Source organism: Psammomys obesus, unplaced genomic scaffold (assembly GCF_907164565.1).
Source record: "Psammomys obesus unplaced genomic scaffold, mPsaObe1.curated_primary_1811, whole genome shotgun sequence".
Taxonomy (NCBI): domain Eukaryota; kingdom Metazoa; phylum Chordata; class Mammalia; order Rodentia; family Muridae; genus Psammomys; species Psammomys obesus.
The window spans coordinates 21,872,704-21,887,440 of record NW_026590062.1 but is presented as its reverse complement, the minus strand read 5'-3'; the positions used below and the strand labels follow the sequence as shown (position 1 = coordinate 21,887,440).

Below are 14,737 nucleotides of genomic sequence, written 5' to 3'. Positions count from 1 at the left end.
ACCCCTGTAATCCCAGCACTCGGGAGGCAGACGCAGGTGAATCTCTGAGTTCAAGTCCAGCCTAGTCTACTGAGTGAGTTCCAGGACAGCCAGGGCTACACAGAGAAACCCTGTCTTGAAAAACCAAAAACTAAAACAACCCCCCCCCAAAAAAAAAAAAAACAAACAGACTTACCCATACAAGAACAGACAGCCCTGAGTTCCATCCCTAGTAAATCAGGTGTGGCTTACATCTGTCACCCTCCCAGGATATGGAGGCAGAAGTCCAGTATCCTTCTCTGCTGTGTACTGAGTTTGAGGCCAGCCTGAGCTACGTGATAGCCTACCTTAGACAACACAGAAAAGAAATACCAATGTCCTCTGCTGGGCCTCTATCGGTTTCAGGACCACTGGGACCAGCCAAGGTCCCACATCCCAACAAGAACATGATGACACCATTTCTCTTGTGTTCTGTCCTCAGGTGACCAAGGATGGCAGAGAGGATGTGACTGTCACCCACCTTTGTCCGCCCTCCTCGTGGCACCACCATGCAAAAGCCCAGTGGTCTGAAGCCCCCTGGCCGAGGGGGGAAGCACTCCAGTCCGGTCGGCAGGCCGTCCATCGGGTCCGCCTCATCCTCTGTGGTAGCATCAGCCAGTGGCTCCAAGGAAGGTATGTGAGGCCGAGTGTGGGAAGGCTTCTGCAGCATGGGGCCTTTGGGGAGATGGGAGCAAACGCACCCCACTCAAATAGAATACCAGCAACAGACCAAAATAAGGATTCCTGAGTCTAGCATGATGAGCCAGTGACTTTATTGGGGTTACTTACAGGAGGGTGGATAACCCAGAGGTAGGCGTATCACTTACAGGGCTCAGAAACTCGCTGTGCAGCCCAGGCTGGCCTCAGACATTCCAGGATTCTGAATTGCCTCTTGGGTGCTAAGGGCACCCATGTGCACCATCAGTTAACAGAATCACAGTAATGCCCACAGGCGTGCCCAGAGGCTCGTCTCCCAGAAGATTCTAGAATCTGTCAAATTGCAACACTGACCAGCATAGAGAGTACACGAGAATTAGGAATAGTTTGGTTAGTTTTTGAGACTAGGTCTCAGTCTTATAGCTCAGGCTGGCCTCGAACTCATGTTCTTCAGGCTTCACCCTTCAGTGCTGGGATTATAGGCGAGCGCCACCCCCAGCTGGAGATTCACCTTTCTGTAGTCTTTGCTGTGGAAATCTTGTTTCTTCCATTTGCTCTGCTGGTGACCCAGTGAGGATGTCTCCACACAGCCCCTGCTTAGGTTAAACTCCACCAAGCATGTAGGACTCCGCTCATCTCATTGGTGTTTTGGAAATACCAGCTAGAAATTAGCTTGCGGAAGCTGGGTTGGGGTCAGGGGATAGGAGTCGCATAAAGTGTGAGCCAGCGGAGGTAAAAGGCTGAGGAGGCTGCAGTGTGAGGGAACTGAAAGGTGGAGCCAGCAGCTATTCCCAGCAGGCTTTGCGGGTCCAGTTTCCTCTCTGAGAAGGCAGATCCCTTCACACTCACAGGAGTCATTCCAGAGGAAGCCAGAGCGAGGTGGGGAGGGGGAAAGGGAGAGGGAGAGGGAAACTAATGGAAGTGATCTTAGGGGCAGGACTTTATTTGGTTTGTGCAGAAACACATCTGCCTCACAGCTAGGGAGATGGCTTGGTTGGTAAAGTGATTTACCATGCGAGCTTGAGGGCATGAGTTTGGGACCCCAGAACCTAGGCAAAACCCAGGGTGCGGCAGAGTAACAATTGGAGGCCTGGTGCTTGCAGGCCGGCCAGCCCAGCTGAACTGGCCAGTTCCAGGTCCAGACACACAGAGACCCTGTCTCACAGAGCGAGGTGGAAAGTAGGAAGACAGCCGATGTGGTGGTTAGTTGTAATTATCACCTTGATACGGACTAGAACTACCCGGTAAGAGTCTCATGGGGGATTGTCTGTGCTGGGGAAGTCTGTGAACTTGTCTGTTTGGAGTATCTTGGTTATTGATGACCTGGGAAGACCCAGTCGGAAGTGGGCAGCACTTGTCTCTGGTCTGGGATCTGAACTGTTGAGGAAGGAAAGGCAGCTGACCACTGAGCATGTGCGCAGTCATGCATTCGTTTCTTTCCACTCTTGCCTGTGCATGTCAGGTGACCAGCTGTTTCAGCTCCTGCTTTATGGACTGTGACCTGGAGCTGTGAGCTAAAATAAGCACTTCCTCCCTTAGCTGCTATTTGTCAGGGTGTTTTATCGCAGAAATAGACGACCTCTGGCCTCCTCCGCATGCATGCACATATGTACATGCGCATGCAGCATGAGTATGTACACACAGAGACACATCTGTGTAGAAAGGAATGGGAGCTGACACTGGGGAGGTATCAGAGGTAGGGGGCAAAGGGCAGGAATTCAAGTGTCTTTCCAACAGAGGTATGGGCTGTGGCCTAGGGACCCCACATATAAAGCCTCCACCGTGAGCATGGACTGTGGGGCTGAGGGAAGGGCCAGGCCAGAGAGGAAATGAGCAATCATCCAGGCGAAGTGTACATGCTCAGCGCCTGTCATGGGGAGGCCACAGGACCGTTGTCCTGAGTCAGTCCTCCAGGGTCATCTCCTGGGAGGAGCTTGAGGGTGCTGAGTAACAGAGGGTTGAAAAACTGCATTGTTAGGCTAGTGAGGTCAGTCCCTGGACCCACATGGTTCAAAGAGAGAAATGACTCCTGCAGGTTGTCTTCCAAGAACTATGGCACATAGCCCGTAGGGGATAGGATAGCCTACCCTAATCCCCTAGGCATGCACACAACCAACATTAAATTCATGTATGCATACACACGCGCACGCATGGGCGCACACAGTGACAGAGATGGAATCTCGGGAGCTGGAGAGACGCTCGGTGGCTAAGAGCACTTCTTGCTGCCCTTGCAGAAGACCCAGGCTCAGCTCCCAGCACTTAGGTGGTGACTCAGAACCACGTGTGACTCCAGTTGCAGAGGATCTGATGCCCTGTTCTGGTCCAATCCTGCACATACATGGTGTACACATACAGCAATGAAACACCCAAACACGTAAGATAAAAATGAATAAATATTTAAAAAGGAATTTTAAGTACACGGCTTGACTGCTGGCTCCTAGTGGGCTGAGCTTACTCCAGCAGGGTGACTCGTGGAACCCGGTGTCTGGGGAAGTGCACCAGCCAGCCTGGCCCTGGGCCAGGATGTGACCTTCAGGGAGAAAGGCCCATTGTCTCTTCTGGGTTCTTTCTTCATTGGACCTCCTTGTCAAGTGAGGCCCCAATTTCTTTTTTTCCAAGTCTCTGGGATTTAATCCAGGACTTTACACATGCTGGGCTGGTGCTCTACCACTGAGCCACACCGCAGCCCCTCACAGGGTGGAGGGATCCTAGACAGGTGCTCTACCACTGAGCCACACTCCCAGCCCCTCACTGGGGGATTCTAGGCAGGGGCTCTACCACTGAGCCACACCCTGAATCTCTCGCTGGGGGACTCCAGGCAGAGGCTCTACCCTGCTCTGGGTGCCAATGTCAAGAGCCTTCGGAATAAGGTTGGGTAGATGTCCTAGGGAAAACAGGCACCATTCCTGCTGGCCCTTCAGGTTCCCACCCCCCTTTGGGATTGACCACCTCCTCTCTAAAGTGATGGAAGTGCCAGGCATTGCGGTACATATCTGTAATCCCAGCACTCAGGCTGAAGCAGGAGGATTGTGAGATCAGGGCTAGCCTGGGCTAAATATGGGAGAGTCTGACCCCAAAATAGACAAACACTGTGTGGGACAGTAGCAGCACAAGGCTTCTGGCTCCATCCCCAACACTACAGAAACCAGGTGTGATGAATGGGCATCTGTTAGCCTTTGGGAAACAGGGGAAGGGTTAACGGTTATCCTTGAGGCTGGTGCTTGGGACATATGAGACCCTGGCTCAAAACTAATATGTCAATCAGCCAATAAAACAAAGCATTGAGGAGACTGGGACTCAGTGGGAGACACCCAGGACAATTTGAGAGATCCATGTGCGAATTGGCGCCTGCCTTGGGAAGCTGAGCTGTGGCTCCCTCCCAAGGCATGATGTCAGCTTTGGGCAGAGAGGGTCTGGCACGGCAAACAGCCTGGATGGATGCCATGTGTAGCAGGGAAGGCCAGCATTGGTACCCAGGAGCATGATACAGGATGCAGCAAGGGTCCCAGGGGAGACTTCAGAGGTTTCTCCCTAGAGTGCAGGTTTGAAAGGTGGGCAGGTGTGGAGCTAAGAGGAGGAGAATGAGTAGGACGGAGCACTCCTGGAGAATGCTCTGGATGACTTGTCAGTGGACCCAGGGCAGTGTTAGCTGTGAACGGGAGAAAAGGGTTCCTAACTCCAGGCTCTTGCCAGGTTGGCCTCCATACTGTTCGGCACTGGGAAAAAAGGTTATATACAGCAGCCTTTCTCTGGAGTCTCCTTAGTCCTGTGTGTGTGTGTGTGTGTGTGTGTGTGTGTGTGTGTGTGTGTGTTTACCTATCTGTGTGGGAATTCAGGTCTGCACACACATGGGGCAGTGCAGAGGTCAGAGGACTGTGTGTATGTGAGTTCGTGGACCTGTGTACATGGAAATGCAGGTGTGTACACTGCAATGCAGAGGTCACTGGACTTTGCGTGTCAATGCAGCTTTTGTATTGTTTAGAGTCACTCTCCTTTGGAGACAGGATCTTACCGTGTCGCCCTAGCTTGCCTAGCACTCCCAGGATACAGGTTCTCTTTTCATCTACCTGTTTACCTCAGGTTAGCCGACCCGGGAGCTTCTGGGAGTCTCCTTCTCCACCACCCGGGCTACCGCCCAAACTCTCAGAGTACAGGCTGCGTGAGTGGGCCTAGCTTTATGTGCCTGGGGCCTTAAACTCGGTCCTCCTGCGTGTGCATGGCATATGTGTTGCCACCGAACCGTCTCTCCGGCCTCTGGAGTCTCCTTCTAACGCCATACCTGAGAGTCGCCCTCTCACCCTTGGAAGATGCGCTGGTCAGCTGGGACCTGGGGTTGTCAAGCGGAGTATGAGCTCCCGTCAACCACTTGGCTTCTGTCATTCCTGCAAGCTTTCCCTGTTGCACTTGCTACCCGCCTCATGGCATCTGAATAACCCAGTGAGATAGTTCATTGCACTCCAGCCCCTGGGGGAATTGTAGGCTAGCACTCTACCAGTGAGCTACATCTGAGCCCCTCAGATATGGTTATTCTCGTTAAATATATTTTACGTTATCATGTTTTGTATGAGTACGATGTGTAGCGTGTGTGCAGGCCCACGCGCCACAGCAGGTGCACAGAGGTCAGAGGACAGCGTGTAGGTGTCGTCTCTCTCCTTTCACCATGTGGGTACCAGGGATTGAACTCAGGTTGTCGGGCTTGGTGACAACGCCTCTGAGTAAGCCCTGAGCCATCTCGCTGACTCTCCTCTATTGTTTTTGAGATAGTTTCCCTATGTGATCCAGGCTGGCAGTCTTTGAGCTTCCCTCTCCTGGGGACTGAGGTATAGGCTTGCTCCTCCACCTCCTGCCATCACTTCAGTGCCTAGGCTGAGATGCTGTTTGAATCACTGGAGGACCAGGCCTCTCTGTTTCCCTTCATCCTTTCAGTCAGTCAAGGTCAAGAGCACCCCTTCAAGGCCGGCTCCTCCACTCTCTCCCCTGACCACATCCTAAACTTTTTAATGGCATCAGGATGGGGAAGCCAAGATGAGCTTTTCCAGGGCTGTGTGGCAGGGGGCAGGGCTGCCTTCTAACACCGCTGACGTTCTGTGCGCTATCGATCTGGGAGGCAGGGACCACGGCCAGCGCCTGCCTGCCTGCCTGCCTGCCTGCTGGCCAGGCCCTATGGCCGGTGCCTGAAGCTTGTCGATGGGGAGCTGGCTGTGCTCATTTCAGGGTGAGCATCACACCCGACCCCCACCCAGGTTCCCCAGCTCTCTGCAGGCTCCGAGTAAGGGGGAACAAAGGGGTGCTTATGAATAGCTTTTGACTGAGCCTCCTGATCTGGAGGGAGTGGATGGAGGATTTCTTCAGGGAACAGAGGCAACCTTGCTGGCTAGGTGCCACAGGGTGGAGGTGTTCAAAACGCAGAGGGCTCTTCCTAGGCAGGAGGGACAGACTCAGCCTTCCTTGGCATCATATGGGTGGGAACTGTCTGAAGGCTGATTGAGGGGGATGTTATTTCGGGAAGGTTCTTCACTCCTTTCTTCATGACCTGTGCCTTTGAGAGCCCCTGGTGAGAGGTAAGGACTTGGAACAGAAAACCATTCGGGGCTTCAGAGCGCGGATGTATGTTTCTTGGGACAGGGGAACCCCTAAGGAAGGAAGGTCTGACTGGTTCTGAGTTGCTGGGTCTCCAGTTCCTGGGGCTGAAGTCTGGTAACTAGCAGGTTGACTGTGCAAACGAAGAAACCACAGCACCATAGATTGGAGGAGGGGACGTCACGTGAGGGTTTGCGATGGCTGCCGGTGAGGGGCTGTTGGGGTTGGCACAGGTGGGCATGCAGACTCCTCAGCAGGGCGACCCTCCTCACCTGCACTAGTGTTTCTCACTGGCAGAGGGTGCAGATGCAATAAGGTGTCGTCTACTCGCCTTATCCATGATCCCTGTTGTGTGCTCGTGGTGCTCATTAACATATTTCGGGCTCTGGGAAGGCCTTCAGGGAAAGTACCCTTACCTCTGTGCAAGGAGTTTCTTATTTGAGCTTTGACAGTAATCTCATTGTATCACTTAGCTGCATCCTGTGTTGCTAGAACCATCCCGTGGAGCATTAGGGAGGAGACCGTCTCCTAGAAGGCCCAGGTCCTAGCTAGCATAGGATGTTTTTCTTTCCTCCAAAGCTATCAGGGCAAATTCGAGTTTGTCCCAGAGTTTATAGTGTGTTGTCTCTGCATTTTGGGGTGTGTCTGCATGTTTGGGTGTGCCTGTGTAGGCCTGGGGCTGCTGTGGGATCCTTCTGCACCTCTCTTTCACGTTAGTCTTGGAGGCAGGATCTCTTGATCAGACTCCAAGCTCATCGGTATAGCTACTGTCACACAGGTCCTCGTCCAGGGTTCCTGTTGCCACCTCCGGAGGCTGACATGTGCCCACCTCCCATTTATGCTGGTTCTGGGATCCAGCCTCGGGTCTTTGGGCTTATAGGGCCATCTCCTAAACTCTCTTCCTTTTCTTTTACCTTAAAAAACAAAAACCAGCCAGGCTTGGTGGCACACGCCTTTAATCCCAGCACTCAGGGAGGTAGAGCCAGGCAGATCTCTGTGAGTTCGAGATCAGCCTGATCTACAAAGCAAGTCCAGGACAGCCAGGGCTACACAGAGGAACCCTGTCTCAAAAAAAAAAATCAAGTGATCAGGTGAGGCGATGCCCATACTCTGTAATCCCCGTGCTAGTGAGACAGAGATGCCTGGCAAGCCCAGCAAGTGCTGTGTGAGAACACAAGGGCAGGGGCTAGAGAGGTTGCTCAGTGCTACGAGCACTTGCCGCTTTCCCACAGTTCACTTCCTGGCACCCACAGCTGGCAGCTTACACCCACCTGAGTTCAGCTCCAATCTGGCCTTCGATGGCACCTGTGCGCACATGGCATCGGCTTGTGTGACACACACACACACACACACACACACACACACACACACACACACACGGAAAAGAAACGGCTCATCCCCTGCCAAGACAAGGCAGAAGGCAGGTCTTGAGACGTCTTGAGGTAGAGAACAGTGCTATCTGGGTCCTTACAAGGAGAGAACCAGACTCACAGTTGTCTCAGTCTTTTTTTTTTTTTTTAGACAGGGTCTTACTGTGTGTCATGTGACCCTGCTGGCGGCGGCCGAGATCCACCTGCCTCCTGTGTGCTGGGCTGAAAGCTCAAAGGCCTGCCCTGCCGCACCCCAGTTTACTTTTCCTTGGGACCTGCAATAACAATCAATGAATCGGTCAGTTGAGGCAGATTCTCATGTAGCCCAGGCTGGCTCTAAGACTATGCATAGCTGAGGATGACCCTCAGCTTTTGATCCTTCTTCCTACCCCTCTAAAGTTCCAGGCCACCACACCCAGCCACCGAAAATAAATCCTACTGTGCCTTTCTCATGAAGGGAATCACTGTCCAGGAGAAGGTTATGCTGCCCCAAAGAAGGTTTAGTTTCTGTTACTGAGGCCTGGCTGAAGATCCCAGCACTCACGAGGTGGGGACAGAAGATCAAGACGATCGTGTGCTATACAGGGACTTCCAGGCCAGCCTGGGCTACATGAGACCATCTCAAAATTAAAATAAGACAGGTGTAGTGGCACACACCTTAATCCCGGCATTCAGGAGGCAGAGACAGGTGGATCTCTGAGTTGACGCCCAGCCCAGTCAACAAAAGGAGTTCCAGGAGAGCCAGGGCTAGATGGAGAAACCCTGTTTAAAAAAAAAAAAAAAAAAGTTAAAATAAAAACCAAAGCCTAGCATACCTAGCATCTTACCTTGTTGTCTCATGGGAAACTGAGGCACTGGTTTAGAGAGGGGGCTCAGCCAAGCCTGGCCAGTGTGTTACAGATGACTGTGATTGGGGGGTAGGGTGCTGTATTGGGGGTATCCTGAGCTCTCCCATCCCCGGCAGCCAAGATCTTGCTGCCTGTCTCTGTGGGGGTATTTGAAAGGGTTTGGTCCCTGTGAGGCAGGGCCAGGTGGGAGGACCCGGTGGGGGGACGGCTAAAAGAGGAAAAGCAAATCAAAGCCAGAGCTGTTGACATCACAGACTTGAGACTGAGTGGTGGCAGCTGTCGAAACAATTGGTTGGAGGACCTGTGACCTCTGAGAGAGGCAGGGGTCGGGAGAGATTATCTGGGGGTCCTGTGGGCTGGGACAGCTGAGGGTGGGCACAGCTGAGCTGTGCCTATCTTTCTAAAAATAGGCACGGGGTCAGGGCCCCAGAACCCCTTCTTGTGTTTTGAGTAAAGAGGACAGGTAAAGCCCCTCGAGGGGGCTGAAGTGGGCCGCTTACCGGAAAGGGCCTAACTGAGTCCCAGGCCGGAGCTCTTAGGCACAGGAACACACCCTATACAGAGTCGCTTTGCATTTGTTTGTCTATTCTGGGAGGGAGGGGTGGCTTTCGCCCGTGGCACGTGTGTAGCCGCACTGGAAGTCAGGACAACCTGTGGAAGTTGGTTCTTTGCGACATGCGGGCCCCAGGGATTGCATTCAAGTCACCAGGCTTGGTGGTAAACCCTTTTACTGAGCATCTCATCAGTTCAGTGCTTGTTTTAAGCCCTGAGGATGGAACCCAGGCCTCCTCATGCAAATGCTCCGCCCTGCCAGCCACACTCTAACCCCTCCAGCATGGACTTTGTACGTGGCCTGCGTGGTATCCTGGAGAAACAAGTATTGGACATGCCTGGGTCAGAGCCAGAGGGAATAAGCCATACACAGATCATATTGCTGACCATGCGTGCCTCAGTTTCCCCATAAGATAACTACCACGGACACCCTCCAGCCCTGCAGTCTGTCCTCCAGTTCCCAGGCTAGCCCTAACTACTCCTCTTAACTTCTCCACAGGGTCTCCCCTGCACAAGCAGGCATCCGGCCCCTCCTCGGCTGGAGCCACCACCTTGGTCTCTGAGAAGCCAGGTCCAAAGGCAGCTGAAGTGGGTGATGACTTCCTGGGAGACTTCGTGGTGGGCGAGAGGGTGTGGGTGAATGGCGTGAAGCCAGGCGTGGTACAGTACCTGGGAGAGACACAGTTTGCGCCAGGCCAGTGGGCCGGCGTGGTCTTGGATGACCCGGTGGGCAAGAATGATGGAGCTGTGGGTGGCGTGCGCTACTTCGAGTGCCCGGCTCTGCAGGGCATCTTCACACGGCCCTCCAAGCTGACTCGCCAGCCCACGGCCGAGGGCTCGGGCAGTGACGCCCACTCAGTGGAATCCCTCACCGCCCAGAACCTGTCCCTGCATTCCGGCACGGCCACGCCCCCACTCACCAGCCGAGCCGTCCCTCTGCGGGAGAGCGTGCTTAACAGCTCCATGAAGACGGGCAATGAGTCCGGTTCAAACCTCTCCGACAGTGGTTCTGTGAAACGCGGTGACAAGGACCTTCACCTGGGAGACCGTGTGCTGGTAAGTCTGAGTGGCCCCGGCTGGGTCCCCCGCCTTTCTTTACCACTCATCCCTTCGTGGGTAAGCTAGATCCCAGGGCAGAGAAGGGACGCAAAGGGAACTTGAACAGGGGCCGTGCTAGAGACAACATTCCACCTTGGTACCACAGAGAATAAAAGGGGAGAAGCTGCAGGCTCTGACGCCCGTCGCTGTGTGCCCCTGGGCGTGTGTATTAACCTTTCTGGGTCTCAGTTCCCATCTGTGTCTGTCAGCTCTTTTGTGGCTGTGAAGAAATGCCTGAGAGGGAGGAAAAATGGGTTGAAGCGCAACGTAAGGGCTCAAGGGGCTGGAGCAATGGCTCAGTGGCTAAGAGCACTGGCTGTTCTTCCAAAGGTCCTGAGTTCAATTCCCAACACCCACATGGTGGCCCACAACCATTTACAATGGGATCTGATTCCTTGTTCTGGAGTGCATGAAAACAGAGCACTCATATACATTAAATAAATTCATAAATCGTAGGAGAAAACAGCATGGCCAAAGGGCATGATGGAAGAAAACTGGTAACTTGTGGTTGCCAAAAAGAGAGGGGAAGATGGGGAGCACAGCACAAGCTGAGTGCACAGCTTAGGTTTAAGATGTCGGACACCCAGAGCCACTACTTCCTGTGACCAGGCCCCACCTCCCGGAACCCACCCAGCTACGAACTCATTGGTGGGCTAATGTGGATGAATGGATGCCCTCATGGTCTACTCAGCACTCATAGCATCCCCAGCTGGGGACCAGGCCTTTAACCAAGCTTTTTTTTTTTTTTTTTTTTTTTGGAAGGGGGGGAGTTAAATCCAGGGCATCCCTTCTTTTTTTTTTTCCTTTTTAAACAGGGTCTCACTGTGTAACCCTAGCTGGCCTGGAATTTGCTGTACTGACCAGGATGATTTCCCTCAGACACCATGCCCAGCCATGACACTTTTTACAAAATGGCACTTTCGGACTGGGTCTATAGATCAGTCGGCAGAGTGTGTGCCTACCTCAAACAAATCCCAGGGTTTGAGCCCCAGCACCCCACAAGCCAATATGGCATCACACACCTGTCATCTCAGCACTGGGGAGGGGGAAGCCGGAGGATCGGAGTTCGAGGTGAACCTCAGGCTGAGACACACTGCAGGACACACTGAGAGCACTTCTCTCCAGCCTCTTCTGCTACTCTCCTGAGGCTGGCGGCCGGCATTGCAGTCTCCATGGTAGAGGCATCCGAACTTTCTGTGGGGAAGATGGTCAGCCATCTGCAGAGGAGGAGAGGCACTTCAGACCACCACTGAATATAGGAGCATGAGTATTCACGGCACACAGATAGTCATTTGGAGACAAATATGTGCACATGGCTGCTCATGTGTACATGAATATTCATCAGGGCAAAAAGGCTCTGGGGGAGTGAAAAATATGATTACTGAAATAAGAAAATGCCCAGATGTGCTAGAAGATTAAGAGAAGTTAGGAATGTCGAGGAAGGTTCGTAATCCCAGCATTCCGGGGAGAGGCAGGAGGATGGGCAGGGAGCTGAGGCCAGCCTATGTTACAGAGTATCAGCCAGACCTGGGTCACAGAACAGGGCCCTGTCTGGGCAGCAGACAAGGCTGGGGCAATAGGTCAGTTGCTAAGTGCTGCGCAAGTACTAGATCTCAGGTTTAACCCCCAGAACAAGGTGAGCCAGGAACCAGGGCTGTGGGGTGACTGATTGTAACCCCAGCCTGGGGAGGCCAAGACAGGAAGATTCCCCAGGACCTGCTGAGCAACAGCCTAGCTAAACCTGTGGGCTCCAGGTCCAGCGAGAGGCCCTGACATTGAGCTCCGGCCCGTATGCACATGTGCTCAGTCACATGAACACATGCCCGCAGAGAGAAGATTTTAAGTTGATATCCAGTTACACCTACAGAGGGACGCATAGGGAGCGAGGGAAGAAGATTACATGGAGCTCCGCATTCTCAGATCAGTGGAATTGGGGATACTGAGGTCAAGAGAAAACAAGACAAATAAGAGGAGGAATTCTGGTTTTCCAGGCAGAGTAGATAGCAAAGGATAGCCTCGGACTCAGATCCTCCTGCCCTCCCCTGATGGGCACATCTGGTGCACAGCTGGTACAGCAGTGCTGGGGTTGGAGTCCAGGGCCTCTTGCATGCTAGCTGAACCCTCTGCCAACTGAGCTGCACCCCAGGATGCTGTTACACAGTTTATCATGAACCCTGGAGGGGTCTTTAAAGGCTCCCTATACAAAAAACAAAGCAAAAGGTGAGTAGGTTGGGGAACAGAAACGATAGTTCTGATTTGAAGACTGCTCCTTGTAGACGTGAGGACACTGTACGCATGATCACACTGTACCCATTTGTAAGTACAGCCACTGTCAGTTTTAAGAAAATGAGGATCACTGAAGTGCGAACTATTCTTATGCGTCAGTTAAAAATACGCCAAAAGTTTAAAACAGAAGTTGCAGCAGAAAGCCTGCTATTTAGAGAGATGGGCATGATTATGGAATCATTCCACTGAGAGTGAGAATAGTGTTTATTTTGAGGTGAAAGGAGAAAGACCTCTGGGCTTTGGAAGGTGTACTGCAGCAGCCTCAACCTGTGGGCCACATAAGATCATTGGAAAACACAGGTATTTACAATCCAGTTCATAATAACAGCAAATTCACAGACGTAACAATGAAATCATGTTATGGTTGGGGTCCCCACAGCATGAGGAACTGTATTAAAGGGTCGCAGCAGTAGGAAAGTTGAGAGCCTGGTGTACTGGTTAGTTTTTGTTTTTGTTTTTTTTTTTTTTTTTTTTTTTTTTTTGTACTGTTTGGTTTTAACTGTCACAACCTAGGATCAGTTGGGAAGGGGGGGTCTCAAGTGAGGAATCTTCCAGGTCACATTGGCATGTGGACACGTCTGGGAAGCAGGTTGTCATGTTGGTTAATTGAGGTGGGAAGACCCAGCCCACTGTGGGGAGCACCATTCCCTAGGCAAGGAGTCCGGAACAGTGTAAGGACAGGGAAAGCTGGGCGTGAGAAGCAAGCAAAGGGGCGTGTGCATTTGTCCTCTCTGCTCTTGACTGTGGACGTGATGTGTTGAGTGCCTGCCTGGACTTTCCCACAACAGTGGGCCAGAACCTGGAAGTGGGAACCAAAGAAAGCACCCCCAACCCCAGTTGTTTTTTGTCAGGATGTTTTGTCACAGCAATAGAAAGGAAATTGGACCAGACCTGGTTTTGCAAGTACTTGGGCCTCTAAGTTATGTGTATGTACAACTTGAAGTTTGGTGTTTTTATTGTTTTGATTAACTTTTTATTTTATTTTTTTAAAGATGTATTTATTTATACATATGAGTGTTCTATTTGCATGTGTGCCAGTATGACAGAAGAGGGCATCAGATCCCATTATAGATGGTTGGGAGCCATGTGGGTGCTGGAAATTGAACTCAGGACCTCTGGAAGAGCAGCCAGTGCTCTTAACCTCTGAACCAATGTATCTTGATCATATCTACCCCAGTGCTCACTCCTCCCGACCCCTTCCTACTCTCCCCTGACCTCCTACCCAAGAGGTCTTTCTCCTGTCTTCATGTCTTTTTTATGTTTGTTTGTTGGTTGGTTGGTTGGTTGGTTTTTCAAGACAGGGTTTCTCTGTGTAGCCCTGGCTATCCTGGACTCACTTTGTAGATCAGGTTGGCCTCAAACTCACAGAAATCTTCCTGCTCTGCCTCCCCAAGTGCTGGGATTGCAGTCGTGCACCACTGTGCTGGCTTCATGTCATCTTTTTATTTATGATCCACTGAATCCCCTTGGAGCAGCTTGCATGTTCATGGAAGTGGAACCATGAGCAACCTACCAGCTGCCACATCCTGGAGGGAAACTGAGTTTCCCTCCCTTCCCCAGCAGCCGAAAGTAGCCCCTCAGCTAGGAGGGAACTCAGTAGCCCCACCCCTATTTCATTTATTATTGTTGTTGGGGGGCACTAGTGTCAGAGCATGGGTCTGGAAGTCAGAGAATTACTTTGGAAGTCAGTTTTCTATGTCTTTTGAGGGTTTCGGGAATTGATCTCAGGTTGTCAGGATTGCAAGGCTTTAACCTTCTGTTGAGCCTCACCAGCCCTACTTTTAATTTTTCTGTGGCATTAAAATAGAACCTAGGACCTCGTGCCTGCTAGATAAGCCCTTTACCACTAGACCTTAGCTGCAGCCCCTCACTGGGGGATTCTAGGCAGGAGCTCTACCACTGAGCCACACCCCAGCCCCTCACTGGGGGATTCTAGGCAGGTGCTCTACCACTGAGCCACACCCCCAGCCCCTCACTGGGTATTCTAGGCAGGGGCTTTACTGCTGGACCACCACCCAACCCCAGCTCTGAAAACTACTTCTGTAGTTTTCCTGAGAGCATTTGTCAAGGCTCTAGCATCATGCAGAGGCCACATACATACAGCATTTAATATCACAAAAATCCTCCTGGTAAATGACAAGGCTGAGGAAGAGGCTCTGTGACTTGCCTCAAGCTCGTTCAGCTTACAGCACAGTTCGAGCTTAGGTCTGTGTGTGTCTCTTCAAGCCTGAGCCCTTCCATGTAGCAGCCATGTGGCCCACCGGACCCTGTGTCCCTCCCAGCTATGTGTGGGCATCTCCTCTTTGTCGTCTGCCCTCTGCCAGGCTC

General features: G+C 52.2%; 1 protein-coding gene across 1 annotated transcript in view; it reads left to right on the top strand.

The window, feature by feature from the left end:
• Clip2 (CAP-Gly domain containing linker protein 2) overlaps positions 1 to 14,737 on the top strand; it is a 58,083-nt gene that overhangs the window by 13,280 nt on the left and 30,066 nt on the right. The window contains exons 2-4 of the mRNA XM_055606035.1: positions 461 to 651; positions 9,525 to 10,081; positions 11,878 to 11,912. Coding sequence (XP_055462010.1) covers positions 528 to 651; positions 9,525 to 10,081; positions 11,878 to 11,912 — 716 coding nt within the window. The 5' untranslated portion in view covers positions 461 to 527. The remainder of the gene's footprint in view (positions 1 to 460; positions 652 to 9,524; positions 10,082 to 11,877; positions 11,913 to 14,737) is intronic.